Here is a 17,225-nt window from a genome sequence, read left to right as displayed (position 1 = left end):
TTTTGTGGTACTTTTGTATGTGTGTGTGTATATATATAGTAATGGATACATAATTGCCTTACAGTCACGAAGAGTGAAAGAAGAAAATCCAGAGGTGAGTGGTAGTTATTTATTTTCACCTATTTTTTTTGTCCACTGTCCCCAGCTCCCACCCCTCAATGCCACTACATGCACACACAGTTACAAGAGTCTAATCCAACTGGAGAAGAGACTTCAAAATTCTGTTCTCATGGAGTAAAGAAAAAGAAATGGCATGTGCACGTTGCAGGACCCGTGTCTGAGTTTCTTTGGGGCTGATTCCTTTAGTGTCTCAGCCTCAGTTGCGTCCCCTGTGAACTGGTGATAATCAAACCCTTATAAAGTCGCTGTGAGGATTGATGAAACCACATATGTAAAGCATTCACTGGAGTCCTTGGCACAGACTAGGTACTCAGTTGATGTCAACTCAGTTATTACTGTCATGTAGAAAATATAGTAGGCATACAGGTGAAACTTCTTCAGGATTTTTAGTTGACAATAAAGCAAGATATGAAAATGGCTTGAAAGCCTAGGTTGACTCTGTTGGTCAAGATTTGTAAATACCCTGGGTGACTTAGTGACAGGGAGTACTCTTCGATGAGCTTTCTGGTGAGAACTGGAAACCTTGTTTACATTTACTTCCTCTTATGGTTGATTATCCTAATGCCTAAGTTTAGAGTTGGTAATTCTACGGGAAATTTGAGCCTATTGAAATAGCTCCAAATATTTTACAGACCTAGCAATTTATACCTAAAAAACAAGACTTTGGGGCCAACCAAATGATGTCCATCCCAACTGTTTTTTTAAATACCAGGCATTTTCCTTTAGATTAAATGGGGTAAATCCTATCAGTTCACTTTAAGTGGCAACAGCCACTGGACCTTCTTAAGACACAACAGAGCTCCAGCCACTCCTTCCCTGTGGTGCCTCCCTCCCTCTGGCCTCTTCCCGTCCTTCATGGCACATCGACAGGCCTTGCCTAGGCCAGGCACATGCACACATGTCACGCTAGGTTTTGAGCATGATCTCAACTAGGTATCGTCAGCTCTGCCCTCTTCTTGCCCACTTGCTATTTTATCCACAGTGAAGTGCGGAGTCAAGGTTTTTCATCTAAGAGTGCCTCTGACTAAAAGCATCAGTGCCTCTAACTAAAAGCATCAGTTAGAGTGCCTCTAACTAAAAGTACAAAAGAACATGACTCAGGGAGCGTCACTGCCTCCAAAAGCGTTTGTTAGGAGTTCACTGCAGGAACCTTCACGGGGTGACACCCAGTGAGTCCTGCCTTACTTGTGCAGAATGATGGTGTAGGTCTTTCCTCATGAGGATTTGTTAAGTTTATTGTGACAATATCTTACTATGTGCTGGGTGAAATTGCTCCAGTAACTGATTTGTTATTTGGAGAATAGCCGTATCTTTAGAGCAAGTATTTTTCCTGTAGGGATAGGAAAGACTCATGAATAACATGCTGTCAGTTGATCACCAGGCATCACTATTGACCTTCTTGGGTGGGATTTGAAAGTCTTCAGCACTTCCCTGTATATAGACGCACTTCCCAGTGGTATATCTGTGACCCCAAACTAGCTTATCATTAAGGAAACAGAGAGACTTATATTTGTGAAAGAATACATGTTTTGAATGTAAATACTCCCCCCAAATTTTAGGAACAATCAGCCCACCTGCTGTTGTATAGCTTCTCAGGCCACTTTTTTGTTTCTTTGCACACCGGCATTTCAGTATCGTGGGCTTTGTAAGAGCTGCTACAGTGAAGGTTCCTCTGTCCTTTAAGCTTTTAAGTAAAGTAGCCCCCTGATTTGCCAGCCACCCCAATTCACTGTTTGTAAATGAAGCAAAAGGCATTTTATTAATCTATTCTAAAGGGAAATAAAATTGTTGAATATGTAAATATTCAGCAAACGTATATATATATATACCTACTGTTTTAGTAGGTGTTGGAGACGCTTCCGTGAGAAAAACAGAGTGAAACCCCTACCCCCTGGAACTTTCATTTTGATGGGAGTGGATAAAGTGCATGCAGTAGCCTCATAAGTAATAACGTGTGTGTTTGTTACAGTGGAATAGGATTAATAGAGAAAGATGGAATGCGTAGACCGTACAGGTAGTCTGGCAGGGGTCAGTCATTTGAAATGGCTTGGTCACGTGAAGACTTGTAAAATGTACGGTAGCATTAAATAGGGAAGAAAAAAACAAGGGACCCCTTTTACCCTGCTGGACCCTCTCTCCCTGTGACTGTCCTGTCTTTCTGCAGAGGTTATCCATTTGCGATGTTTTCTTCCAGACTTTTTTTTGCTCATTCACATTGAAATAAGTACATAAATCTGTTACATCATTTTAAAAACATGAATAGATTATAAAAACTATAAATTTTCTTTTCTTTTTATTTTCTCTTCAACTTGCTTTTTCTTTGAAATCTTTCCACATTAGTTGTTGTAGATTCTCCTCTTTATTGTTAACTGCCGGGTCGCATCACCTTGGGTTGATTGAAATGGCTTCTTTCATTATTTCTTACCTGGTAAGCGTTTAGGTTGCTGTTACAAACTGCCTTCCACTAACATGTTTGTGTATGTCTTTTGAGGGGCTTATATGCAGGTAAAGTATAAATAGGTAGAATTGTGATTGCTTTGTTTGACAGTCAGCTGATGTTGAATTTTTTTATAGCTGCTATCAAAAGGTATACCACTGCAAATATCTTATATTTCACTTGTCAATTATACTCAGTACAGCTAAAAAAAAGCTGCGTATATACAGCCTCTGATAGCATATTTTATGCCTTTAAATACCTTTGAGGGAGAAAATGCTTATCTCTGCCAAATGGCATGTTTAAAAATGTCTGAGTGTTTATATTTTAATAAGCTTTTCAATAATGCTTGTCATTTAAATCACAGTTTGGTTATTTACTTGACTATAAGTCACTGTAAGATTGGGATAGTATTTTATTCATATTTGTGTTCCCTGTGCATCCAGTAGACACTGTATACATGTCTGGTGACATGGATACCCACACACTGAAATACAGACATTAAACAAGCGCCTGAATAGCCACGTCATATTTATAAGTAGGTGGAGTGGGGAAAGATCAGAACATGTTATACAATTGAGCTGAAGTTCAGAGAAAAGAGCCTTAGTAGTTCCATGTGCAGGTGAAGTTAGATGCAATAAAGGAATATTTTAGAAATGCATGTAATAAGGCAGATTGTCTAGGTGTTACAGCATTAGAGAAGATTAAGAAGGCCAAGGCTGGGTGTTTGTCAAAGGACACTGGGTGGCATGCCCAGTACTGGGGAATAATTGGAGATCACCCTCAGTCCAAGAGAGTTTCCAGGGAGAACTATAAAGTCCCAGAGTTACACCATTTATCTTGAGAGTCATAGCCAGACCCATTGAAAATGGGTTCTTCTGTGTTCCTAGCCTGATTTTTTTAGAACTTTTCAAAGAATCAGTTACCAACTAGTAATTAACACTTTGCAGTAAGTAGGTGACTTATGCCAATTTCATTTATTTATTATTCCACTTGGGTGGTGGAAGTCAGTGGTGACTAGAGGTTAATAATGTAACAATAATACTAATAATGAAGTTAATCAAACAAATATATCTAATCTGTGCCTGATTTCTACTGTGTTAGGCATGGTGGGAGTTAACACAAAAGAAAGCAAAGAGCCTACTCTCTAGAAGCTTCTTATCTCTCTGAGGGTGGGGATCAAGACAGGGGGCCAAGGTATTTGCAAGCACTGGCTTCCTAAGGAAAGTAGGGTTTCCTAGCTTATATGGCATCCTAGCTTGTATAATACCTTCCAACTACTATTTCATTTTTTATCTCCTTTTTGACCAGTAATTTCGGAATCTCTTTTAGTCAGGCTCTTGAAATGATACGTGCTTTATATTTTTGACAATCAATTTTGCCTCATTCCCTGATTTTCTATATAAAATTAAAACTGACTTTAAATTCACTTTTTGTTTCTTTTAGCCAAGGAGGACATTTGTAAGGTTTCTATTAGGAAGCATTCTTTTTATATCAGTCCCTCCACTAGGTGATATGAAAACAAATGGTTTGCAATCCCGGCTCCACACCAGAAAAAACAAAATCTTTAAAAATGCAGTTGCCTAGACCTAGTCCTCCGGGTGTGATGTGGTAGTTTGGGGGTGAGGTTCAGGCAATTCTGATTTTTAAAAAGCTGCACACATGATTTGATATGTGGCTGGGATCAAGGACCACTGACTGGGAAAACTGCACCAGTCACTCTGAATCCAGAAGTCCATGCTGGAATCCGGAGGATTGTGTGCTGAAATCCCTGAAGGTTTATTTTAAATATATGTCTATAAGAAATATCAAAACAAAAAAAAAAAAGGAAGAAAAGAAAATGAAGATGCTTCACAAAGCCCAGGGAAAAGTTGTCCTTATTTTAGAAAGTGTAATGAAGCCAGGTGGGAAGGTTTACTGACTGAGGCCCAAAAACTAAAGAATATTTGTTAAGAGAGTCTAGGCTAGGTTAATTGTGAAAATGTTCTGTTTCCTAATTCTGGTAATTTTTTTTTCTGAGGAGAAGATGCATTGGGTATGGGTTTAGGTTGAGTTGATTTTCCTAGAGATTAGACACAATGTGAAAGGTAAAATTATAGCTTATGTTAGTCATTGCTATTGCCTGTTGATTATTAAAACTGCCTTGAGCTTTTTAAAGTTATTTCTGATGACATCATGTTTTCCAAATGCCTGTCAGCTCTCATATGTGTGTGTTTGATATCCATCTATAGATGGAGGGGAAGATTTGGTTTCTCCCTCTGAATTTATTATAGTTAGCATCAGTCATCACAGACAGCTTTCAACCCGACAGGTTTATGATACCATCTCCTACAAGGGATTCGGGTGGCAGGGGATTGGCTTCCCGACTAGTTGTCAGAAATCTTCCATACTTATGAACATAAGCCTTTTATTTTGGACTAATTTTAGATTTAGAGAAAAACCGGAAGATGCCATACATTCCTCACCCAGGTTCCTCCACTGTTAATTTCTTACATGGCCCAGGTACGTTTGTCACAAGGAAGAAACCAACAGGGCTTTGTTCCTACCAACTACGCCTCACACTGTATTTGTAGTTCACTAGTATGTCCACTAACATCCTTTTTCTGTCCCAGGATCCAATCTAGGATAACACATTGCATTTAGCCACAGTATTTTTAAAAACAGAAAATGCTAAGATGGAGCAGAGTACTATGAAATGTTGGAAAGCAGATGTTGTCCCAATCTTCATTCCAAGTTCTTTTCTTCTTTTACCCGATCCCAGAGGCCTGTTTCCAGGGTGATGTCCAACATTAGTCTCCTCTTTTTCTCTTCCCCTCTTGTCAAAATACCCGTTCTCTCAAATGTCTCTTACAACAAACTGTTTAAAAGCAACAACAAAAATTCCAATAGGCAGTTTATGTTATACTGTTGATGAATGACATCTGCTTAATGTGTTAGCTTTTACTTGTAAGCTTATACATTTAAAAACATAGGCCCAAAAGACTGCCCTAAACTGACAAAACAGGGTCCACAATGGTGAAATTTGGGGATTAGAGTTGGTTGTCCAGGAAGATGGTCTGTATGGGGAACTCCGTTCCCCCCACTCCTGTGCATCTCTCCGCATGTTCTGAGGAATCATTTGTCTTGCTTGTGCACCCGTGAGCCAGAGCCTGATCCCTTCCTTCCGTGCAGGGTTAGAGCTGCACAGTGCGGCGGCACAGGGTTCCAACCCCCGGTCCGGGTGACTGGCTCTCTGTCCTGATGACCACCAAGAGTGAAGGAGCAGGACAGGAGATGGGGCTTTCCTAGGGGAAGGAGTTGGCACCTGTAGCACATGCCATCAAAGTTTCCTAGATTACAGTAGTTCTCTGACTAAAGGTTGGCTGTTCTGTAAGTGCTGATATAGCTTTGGTTGTATTGCAAACCTTAAGATTGTGGAATGAGCCCAAAACACTCATTACAAGCCCAAAAGAGTCTTTACTACAAGAAATCATTTGGTGTAGGCCCAGACCTTCTGGCTGGTTAATGAATACAGGCTGGTGGTTCTTTTCACATAGTCATTTTCCCTCAACATTTCGCTATGAAGATTTTCAAAATATAGCAACATTAAAAGCCTTTTATAGTGAACACCCATGTACCTATCACCCGGATCTTGCCATCTGTTACGTGCTTTATCATATGCACATACATTTACATCCGTTAGTCCACTTCATTTTTCTTATGCATTTCAAAGTCAGTTGCAGACATCAGTACTCTAACCCCCAATTCACTTCATTTCTGAATAACATAGTTGTTTTTGAGGAACTGGAGTATGAATTTTATGTCTTAAATGTTAGCAAACTCTTGTCACAGAGAATTTCTGATGACTCCATTATTTTAGAATGGATAGTTTAGAAAGTAATATGTATGTTTCATTCTTTTCACTGCTGTTTCTCTTTGAGGGCTTTTGTCTTTCAAGTTCTGGTCAAGGGCAGAGTTCACAGTAGTAGGGCTTGAGGAAAAATATCTTTGGTATCACATTAGGGTCATGAGAGAAAAAAATACAACCTATCACCCTGGCTTTTCTTTTGGGGGAAAGTGTGTTTTAAAAATCCAACTGCCTTTATATGTTTCTAAAATCCACTTAGTAAATTATTCAAAGTAATGATTAAAGGGGCAAGTTTTACTAATCTGAACATTTTCATTGGTGGCCCTTAACTTTAGGTGAAATGATTTGACAAGAAAAAATGGTCCTAGGGCATCTTTCTGTTACCAAGAGTCAAATGTTCAGTAGTTCGTGCCTTTTCACTTTAGCTCAGTGGTTCTCAAAGAGCGTTAGGATCACCCAGGGCACTTATTAGAGATGCAGAGTCTCTGCTGTGTCCGTGAAATTCTGAATCATAGGCGAGGCAGGGCCCAGGGATCCTGAACACATGTCCCAGTGAGTCTAGTGAGGAAGGCACAGGGCCACACTTTGAGAAGTACTGCTTTTAAGTTACTTAAATTACTTATAATTTTTCTCTGATAATTGGGGCTTAATGTAACCACTCTGACCTTGGTTTTGGGTTCCTCAGCGCTGTAACGGCTGCTCTCTCCACAGATGGCGGTGAATGCCGGCAGTGTTTCAGAGCAGGTTCAGTCCCTTTCTGTGCAGGACTCTCAGGTACGTTTCTGTGCCCGTCATTTATGTTCACCATGCTTTGTACATAGATCTTTAGAAAACCCGATATTTTAGAAAGACGATTTCAGGGTAGTGCTTCCAAATCAGGGGCTTGTAAACTGTTCTTTAATAGGTATGGTGAAGAGAGTCTTGTGACTATTGACCGTGATTTTCAGGGCCTCCAGCCTTTAAAATGATGGGTTTGAGATCAAGAGTTGATTACTGGACTGCTTCAGAGATTGCTGGTACTGTGTGAAATAAGCAAAGGAAATAAAATGACCCCCCACTTTGGTAGATTCTAGCCACAGAACATGGTAGTTAATTGATACTTCTCTGCTCTTGTTTGGATTTCTATGACCTGTTTTCATAATTCTTTTATCATTGAATTTTATGGGCCAGTTTATCTCTACAATTTGCCTTGTAAAAAATAATAGCCCAGTGACCGTGAAATACATTTATATTAGATGTTATATGACAAAAAAAGTGTGCTGTGAGTGATGTTGGGGGCTGATGAAGGATGCCGAGCAGTGCGGGGGAGGAACTATGGGTATGGAGCTGGAGTGCAGGCCCCCGATCTGCTTTTGCTGCGCAGTTAATAGGCAGGCCCTTTGGTTCTCAAAGTGAGTGTGTTAGGAAGCATCACCCAGCCCTGGGATCACAGCCCCCCCCCCGACCCCCCACCCCCGCTTGCATATTCCACTTAAGTTCATTGCTGTGGTACCTGATCTGTGTTTCTGAAAGCAGCTGTATACTGAGGAGACAGAGCGATAGAATTTTGTGGTTGCAGGAAGCCTGCTTGAGGTGAGATAGCTAATCCTTGGCCCTTAGTTCATAGCTGAGGAAGAAAGGCTTGCGGGGGTTGAATGCCTCACCCGCGATCGCGCAGGTGCCTAGAGGTGGAGTCAGGACTCAGTTCCAGGCTCTACACTGCATCCGACAACTCAGTGAAACACCTGGTGGTGAACTGTAGGGCTTGGGTGAATGATAAAAGGAGAGTTAGAAATAATAATGGGTCAAGGAGAGTAAAAGAAGCAGGAAAAAGGATTAGAATAAATAATATTATATAACATGTTATATACATTTTCATGTATGTTGCTTTGTTTTTCCAGCAAACTTTTGAGACAGGTCTACGTCCAGTTTGTAAATGGGAAAATAGGTTCAGAGAAGGACTTGCTTATGGTTATATAATCAGTCGGTGGCAGAGCCAAATCCCTTCTTTTTCTGCTCCAACAGGAAGGTCTGTTCATGTCGAGAGGTTCGTTGGAGTAGAGAGGGGCTGTTTATGTAGATACATTCATGGACGATGATCTGCATTCAAGGAAACGGGTTCTAGATGAAAATGGCAGGAGGGATAAGGTGGCCTCATCCATCAGGTTCCGTCTTCCTCCACATCCTGAAGTGCCGAACCTTTGTGCCTCCCCAAGGCCCAGTGGGTCTAGTCCGCGGCTCAGGTTACTCGGCGCTCCTTTAGACGGCTGATCCTGCTTCTTTGGACTCACTGAAGTTTATGCCATTTTGTCCATAGTGCCCCTCCTACGACTGAGGCTTGCTGTGTGAAACATTTGTATCTGCACTTGAAATGGGAATTAGGCATCATTCCAACCTTCACACAAAGGTGTTACGTGGCCAAATAAGATCTTCTTGTGTAAAGACCAATTTCCATAAAGAAAGAGCTTTATCAATTGAGGGATATCATGAGTTCATTCATTTGTTTGCACATTTACAACACTGTTTTGCTGTTCTGTCTTTCAAGGGCCTACCCAATGCTAGTGAAGACTGTCAAGCAGCTTCCTGTGCCGTGAACCTCGTTTTAAGGTTAAGGTAAATAATATTATTTGGTTTGTATGGCCTTTCCTACTGTACAGTAGTCTGATCTCCTTCATTAACTTTTCATAGTATTAGCTTAAAATAAAGTTGTTAACTTACTTGATTTCCCTAAACAGCCAGGGTATGGTGCATTCCCAGGACGAACTGCTCTCTTCTAACTGCTTACTAAAGAAGAATAAAAACAAAAGGCACCATCCGAGGGTGTCTGCAGGCTCAGTGTACCCTTATTAACTGCTTTCCCCTCGCCTTTTCTTTCTTAGGTTTTTTCTTTTCTTTTCTTTCTTTCCTTTTTTTTTTTTTTTTACAATGTAACATCACAGTGAGAGATTTTTAATGAGTTTCTTTCACACTTCAGCAGTCAGTCCCTGACAGAAATAAACCATGCTTGTACTACAAGTTGCCTGTTCAGAACATTTTCCAGTGGCAGGTTTGATCGGCCACTGTGAAGAAATGACAGGTATATTTTGAAAGAATCCTCTGTCTTCTAGGAAATGGAAACAAATGTAGTGCCTGGCAGGATAGTCTTTGTATCTTGTAAATGAAACCAGTCTCCATCTCAAGGATTTTCAGATTTTAAGGTCCATCTCAATGGATATTCTTTTTTAAGAATAGGGTATCTCAAGACAAAAGAAATTGGTTTAAACTTAATTGCAAACAGCTTAATTTACTGGGTCAGTCAGAACACTGTCACATTTTTGAAGGTGTTTTAATTAAAGTAAGTTTATATACATGTTCTGCTTTGACAATTAAACAAGTAAAACTCATGGCTAATGGACCATTTTCAGAGTTGAGGGTGTAAAAAGTGGATTCATTCTCAAGGTCAGAGTTCAGCCCCTTGAGTTATCATGGTCTGTCAGGGTAGACTCTTGTCACCGTAATCTCCCCTTCCCTCTGATGGTCATCCACAATCTGGTGCATATCACCTACTTACCAGGGAAACTTCATAACAACCCTTGGTGTGATTTAGTTCAGAGTTGATTTCCCCATCTAGAAGAGAAATTATTACAAGAAGATTTTCGTTGTATCTGAAAGTAGCCTTGATTATGGTCCATGGTGAATGTACTTAGCAATCTCCAAAGAATAAAGTAGCCCCATTCCCTTTTTGTTCCCTTGGGAGCCAGGTACTCCTTTCATTAATTTTTTTCCCTTGTTCATTTGTTCATTCATTGCACTAATGTTTATGAGAAGCCCACTCTGTGCCGGGCCCAGTGTCCATTACTGAGATGCAGGGGTGAGCGAGGCTGCAGAGGTTACGGTCTTGGAGATGACCTTTAGAATCCAATCATCCCATCTCCTGCCTTATATATGCAGAAATGTTTTCTTTAGTGTCCCTGTTGGATATATACCCAACCCCTGTGTATCCTCCAGCTCATTATTTTTCTGTGATCACCCCTCTGACACTGAAAAGCTTTAAATTGTTCGGGTTTATCTTCCTCCTAAAGATGGAGCTGGCCTTCCTCTTCTGGTCTGGGCTCCTTGGGCTCAAATTCTGCCCTTTAGAGCAAGTGTCAGGCTCTCCGGGTACAAGTCTCCTGGAGAGTGTGTTAAAGCACACACTGCTGAGCCTTACATCCAGATACTCTTTTGCTTTAGGTACTAGAACAATGGAGAACAAGTGCATTTCTCCATTTTTCTGAGAGCTGTTTGTATATTTACAAGGCTTGTTCTCTTTTCCTAGGCATACAGTGCAGGTAACTTAAGCCCTGCTTCTCACTATGGTTCTGTGTCCCTTTCACAGTCCTGGCTGTTCACCTTCGCTGACATTCATTGTGCACCTGCTCTGTTACCTTTTGCTCATAGGCCATGGTGCGTGTTCCCTGAGTTCGTGGCTTAGATCCCTAGTATACAGGATGCTCCAAGAAGAAAGGGTTCCATGTGCAAATATGTTAAGAAACACTGCATAGTATCCATCTTTCTGTGCACATACGTACTTTCTGGGAAATCATAAGGAATTTTAATGTATTAAACGTACTAAGAAGTTCAATAGGAAAGGAATTTGTATTATGCTCACCCCAAAGTCTGTTGGACCTCAGAACTCTTTTCATGGAGTTATTTTCTGGTTTAATGTCCCTTTTAAATGCAACACCTGTATTTGAAAGCAGGCCTCCAGAAATGGTCTTGGCAAGATGGGATATGATAGTAAGATTGTGTGATGTTTTTTTTAACTACACTGCATATTTTTCCTAGATAAGCCTACGTTTTCATTGCCATTTGGAATAGCCATGTCCTTGGTGACAATTCAGCCTGACCTAACAAAACCTCTGATTTTGTTCTTTCCATTTGTAGGGCTATCAAGCCTAATTGTGTTTTTTTTTTTTGTAATTGAAGTATAGTTGATCCACAATCTTGAATTAGTTTCAAGTCTACAGCACAGTGGTTCAGCAGTTACCCACATCATTAAATCCTCACCCCCCTCTAGGAAAGGTACTGTCTGTCAAAATGGGAAGATGTTATAGAATCACTGGCTCTATTCTCCATGCTGTACTACCATCCCTGTGACCAACTTATATTATGATTGAGAATTTTTATTCCCTTTTATTCCCCCTTACCTCCCCTCCCACGCACTCCAACCCCTTCCCCATGGTCACCACTAGTCACTTCTCAGTGTCTATGAGTGTATTAGTATTTTGTTCATTTTGCTTTGTTTTGTTTTAATATTGCACAAATAAGTGAAATTGTAAGTATTTGTCTTTCTCCACCTAGCTTATTTCACTTATCCTAATTCCCTCTAGGTCCATCCATGTTGTTGCAAATGGCAGAATTTCTTTTTTTTTTTTTATGGTTGAGTAATATGCCATTGTGTATACGTACCCTCTTCCTTACCCATTCATCCCCTATCACACTGGCAACGTTGGTCCCCTGGTTGTTTTTATACCCGCTTATGACATGTTTCCTGCTCAGAATGAATGCAGTCAGTTTACTCTGCCTCCAAACAACCTTGTGTCTTGATTTCTCACTTCCATCAGGGATCTACTCAAATATCAAATATCAAATAACTTTATTTAGAGAGCCCTTCTGGACACTTAAATTGCTTCCCTATCTTAGCTATTGTAAATAGTGTGTCATAAACATAGGGGTGCATGCGTCTTTGAATGAGGGATATTGTTTTCTTCAGGTAAATTCCTAGAAGTGGAATTACTGGGTCCTGTGGCATTTCTGTTTTTAGTTTTTTGAGGAACCTGCATACCGCTTTCCGCAGTGGCTGCACCAACTGACATTCCCACCAACAGTGTAGGAGGGCTCCCTTTTCTCCACATCCTTGCCAGTGCTTTTCATTTCTTTATTTCTTGTCTTTTGGATAGTGGCCATTCTGACTAGTGTGAGGTGGTATCTGATTGTGGCTTTGATTTGCATTTCCCTGATGATTAGCGATGTGGAGCATCTTTTCATGTGCCTGTAGCCCTCTATATTTCTTCTTGGGAGAAGTGTCTGTTCAAGCCCTCCACCCATGTTTTAATTGGGTTATTTGCTTTTTGGGTGTTGAGGTATATGAGTTCTTTATATATTTTGGATGGTAACCCTTTTTTCGGACAAATCATTTAAGAATATAATATCAAGCCTAATTCTGAACTGCAACTTGTGTTTTAAAACTCTTTGTGTGTCTTAACATTTATCATTGTAATAATGAGCCTGGTCATTTTTGACTTACTGCCTGCCTACCATATATTTCATTCAGGATTGTCAATGTGTCATATTATTTACATATGGATATATGTCAGTTGCAACCTGATGAACTTACTTTTTACAACTTTATCCAAAACATGGGTTAACATGTTCAACAGTTCAAGTTGGGAAGACCTACTGGCGTCTATGAGAAACCACTCACATTCTGAGTAGCTTTTAATAATTAACTAGTATTGTTTGGTACAGTTGCTCAACCAGAAACAAATCCTGTTGACTCTACTGTCTTTCAGTGGACATTTACATAACTATTCAGAAATATATGATAAAAGGATCTATTATAAGTATTGCTGAAATTAAAACGTACCAGTGGTATATATATTTCCTGAATCCAACCATCTAGATACACTTTTAAAAAACGGAAATGAATTTTCAGTAAACATACATTGAGGCCTAATTGTTTGTGTACTTTTTTCCTTAAACATTTATAAGGTATTTAACCTAGTGTTTTTCATATTTGAGAATTCTTGAATCTCTCAGTATATTGTTGGACTCCTCTAAGGGCAATCCTTGTACTTTAATTTGAGATATAGCCTTTGAAAGTTAAAAGTTCAGTGCTATTAAATTTTTGTGATATATTTCTTGAACACCTACTCGGTGCAAGCACTGCTCAAGGTGCTTTGATGTAGCAAGGAGAAAAACATAGACAAATTTCTTGCCCTCTGGAAACCTCCATCCTAGAGTCAGGGAGAGGAATCACTCAAATATTCATATTACTCATATATCAGGCTCTCCGAAGGAAAAGCAGGAGAATAGTAAGTATAGGAAGTGTCATACTATGTTAAGGAAAGCATGTTAGCTTTCTGCTGTGTAACAAGTTACCACAAACATAGTGGCTTAAAACAAAACACATCATCTCATGGTTTCTAGAGATGAGAAGTCTGGGTGCAGTTCAGTTGGATTATCAGCTGGGTCCCTCCAGGCTGCACTTAAGACACGTGCCTCTGGAGCTCGAGGTCTTCGTTCAAGCTCTGTGGGTATTAGTGTTCAGTTTCCAGTAGTTGTGGCCTGAGGCCCTCCGCTCCTGCAGGCCCCCCTGCACAGCTTACAAGCTGACTGCTTTTTTCGAGGGCAGCAGGCAGGAGGCCATCTCCCCTTCCCTCCGAGGGCTCAGGGCTTCTGTGAAAGGCTTTTCACATGATTAAGACGGTCCCTTCCAGAGTGATCTCCCTTTTGATTAAGCCAAAACCAACTGATTTGGAGCTTTAATTATGTCTATAAAATTCTTTCCTCTTTGACTGTTAGATAATAAGGGAATTACCCTTGAATCCTTCGTAACCATGAACCTAAAGCCTGCAATGGCAATAAGTACACACCTATTGATAATCACCCTAAATGTAAATGGTCTGAATGCACCAATCAAAAGACATAGAGTCACTGAATGGACAAGAAAACAAGACCTGTCCATATGCTGTCTACAAGAGACTCACTTCAAACCCAAAGACATACATAGACTGAAAGTAAAGGCATGGGAAAAGATATTTCATGCAACTAATAGGGAGAAAAAAGCAGGAATTGCAGTACTTAAATCAGACAAAATAGACTTCATAACAAAGAAAGTAATAAGAGACAAAGAAGGATATTACATAATGACAAAGGGGTCAGTCTGACAAGAGGATATAACCGTTATAAATATAGATGCAGCAAACACAGGAGCACCTACATATGTGAAACAAATACTAACAGAATTAAAGGGGGAAATAGAATGCATTGCATTCATTTTAGGAGACTTCAACACAACACTCACTCCAAAGGACAGATCAACCATACAGAAAATAAGTAAGGAGACAGAGGCACTGAACAACACACTAGAACAGATGGACCTATCGTACATCTACAGAACACTGCATCCAAAAGCAACAGGATACACATTCTTCTCAAGTGCACATGGAACATTTTTCAAGAACAGATCGTATACTAGGCCACAAAAACAGCCTCAGTGAATTCAGAAAGATTGAAATTGTACGAACCAGCCTCTCAGACCACAAAGGTATGAAACTAGAAATAAATTATACGAAGAAAGTGAAAAGCCCACAGACACATAGAGGCTTAATAACATGTTCCTAAATAGTCAATGAATCAATGACCAAATAAAAACAGAGATCAGGCAAATATATGGAGACAAACAACAAAAATAATTCAACACCACCAAATCTGTCAGACACAGCAATGGCCATGCTAAGAGGGAAGTATATTGCAATACAGGCCTACCTCAAGAAAGAAGAACAATCCCATACGAACAATTAAACTCACAATTAATGAAACTAGAAAAAGAAGAATAAATGAGGCCCAAAGTCAGTAGGAGGAGGGGCATAATAAAGATTAGAGCAGAAATAAATAAAATCAAGAAGAATAAAACAATAGGAAGAATCAATGAAAGCAGGAGCTGGTTCTTCAAGAAAATAAACACAATAGATAAACCCCTAGTCAGACTTATCAAGAAAAAAAGAGAGTCTACACACATAAAGAAAATTAGAAATGAGTAAAGAAAAATCACTACAGACACCACAGAAATACAAGGAATTATGAGAAAATACTATGAGAAATTATATGCTAACAAACTAGATAACCTAGAAGAAATGGACAACTTTCTAGAAAAATACAACCTTCCAAGGCTGACCAAGGAAGAAAAAGAGAATCTGAACACACCAATTACTAGCAATGAAATTGAACTGGTAATCAAAAAACTACGTAAGAACAAAATCCCTGGACCAGGTGGTTTCACCACTAAATATTATCAAACATGTAGTGAAGACCTAATACCCATCCTCATTAAAGTTTTCCAAAAAGTAGAAGAGGAGGGAATACTTACAGACTCATTCTGTGAGGCCAGCATCACTCTAATACCAAAACCAGGCAAAGACACCACAAAAAAAGAAAATTACAGACCAATGTCCCTGATGAACATAGATGGAAAAATACTCAACAAAATATTAGCAAACTGAATTTAAAAATACATCAAAAAGATCATCCATCATGATCAAGTAGAATTTACTCCAGGGATGCAAGGATGGCACAACAAAAGAAAATCCATCAACATCATCCACCAAATCAACAAGAAGATGGACAAAAACCACATGATAATCTCCATAGATGCTGAAAAAGTATTTGACAAAATTCAACATCCATTCATGATAAAAACTATCAACAAAATGGGTATAGAGGGCAAGTACCTCAACATAATAAAGGCCATATATGACAGACCCACAGCCAACATCATACTTAACAGTGAGCAGCTGAGAGCTTTTCCTTTAATATTGGGAGCAAGACAAGGATGCCCACTCTCCCCGCTTTTATTCAACATAGTACTGGAGGTCCTAGCCACGGCAATCAGACAAAACAAAGAAATAAAAGGCATCCAGATTGGTAAGGAAGAAGTCAAACTGTCACTATTTACAGATGACATGGTATTGTACATAAAAAACCCTAAAGAATCCACTCCCAAACTACTAGATCTAATATCTAAATTCAGCAAAATTGCAGGATACAAAATTACTACACAGAAATCTGTTGCATTCCTATACACTAATGATGAACTAGCAGAAAGAGAAATCAGGAAAACAATTCCATTCACAATTGCATCAGAAAGAATAAAATACTAGGAATAAACCTAACCAAGTAAGTGAAAGACCTATACTCGGAAAACTACAAGACACTCATGAGAGAAATTAAAGAAGATACCAATAAATGGGAACACATCCTGTGCTCATGGATAGGAAGAATTAATATTGTCAAAATGGCTATCCTGCCTAAAGCAATCTACAGATTCAGTGTAATTCCTATTAAATACCAACAGCGTTCTTCAACGAACTAGAGCAAATAGTTCTAAAATTCACATGGAACCACAAAAGACCCTGAATAGCCAAAGCAATCCTGAGAAGGAAGAAGAAAGCAGGGGGGATTACACTCCCCGACTTCAAGCTCTACTACAAAGCCACAGTAATCAAGACAAATTGTACTGGCATGAGAACAGACCCATAGACCAATGGAACAGAATAGAGAGTCCAGATATTAACCCAAGCATATATGGTCAATTAATATATGATAAAGGAGCCATGGATATACAATGGGGAAATGATAGTCTCTTCAACAGCTGGTATTGGCAAAACTGGACAGTTACATGCAAGAGAATGAAATTGAATTATTATCTCACCCCATAAACAAAAGTGAACTCAAAATGGATCAAAGACCCGAATGTAAGTCATGAAACCATAAAACTCTTAGAAGAAAACATAGGCAAAAATCTCTTGCATATAAACATGAGCAACTTTTTCCTGGAGGCATCTCCTCAGGCAAGGGAAACAAAAGCAAAAATGAATACATGGGACTACATCAAACTAAAAAGCTTTTGTACAGCAAAGGCTACCGTCAGCAGAAGCAAAAAGCATCCTACAGTGTGGGAGAATTTATTGTAAATGCCATATCCGACAAAGGGTTAACACCCAAAATATACAAAGAACTCACACACCTCAACACCCAAAAAGCAAATAACCCTATTAAAAAATGGGCGGAAGATATGAACAGACACTTCAACAAAGAAGAAAT

General features: G+C 39.5%; 1 protein-coding gene across 3 annotated transcripts in view; it reads left to right on the top strand.

The window, feature by feature from the left end:
• STK39 (serine/threonine kinase 39) overlaps positions 1 to 17,225 on the top strand; it is a 268,447-nt gene that overhangs the window by 147,308 nt on the left and 103,914 nt on the right. For all 3 annotated transcript variants that reach the window (XM_036995948.2, XM_036995950.2, XM_073241605.1), the window contains exons 12-14: positions 65 to 94; positions 7,113 to 7,175; positions 8,926 to 8,993. In XM_036995948.2, coding sequence (XP_036851843.1) covers positions 65 to 94; positions 7,113 to 7,175; positions 8,926 to 8,993 — 161 coding nt within the window. The remainder of the gene's footprint in view (positions 1 to 64; positions 95 to 7,112; positions 7,176 to 8,925; positions 8,994 to 17,225) is intronic.

Source organism: Manis javanica, chromosome 7, assembly GCF_040802235.1.
Source record: "Manis javanica isolate MJ-LG chromosome 7, MJ_LKY, whole genome shotgun sequence".
NCBI classification, from domain to species: Eukaryota; Metazoa; Chordata; class Mammalia; order Pholidota; family Manidae; genus Manis; species Manis javanica.
Note: the sequence above shows the minus strand (reverse complement) of the source record. Positions and strands in the feature narration are given on the sequence as shown.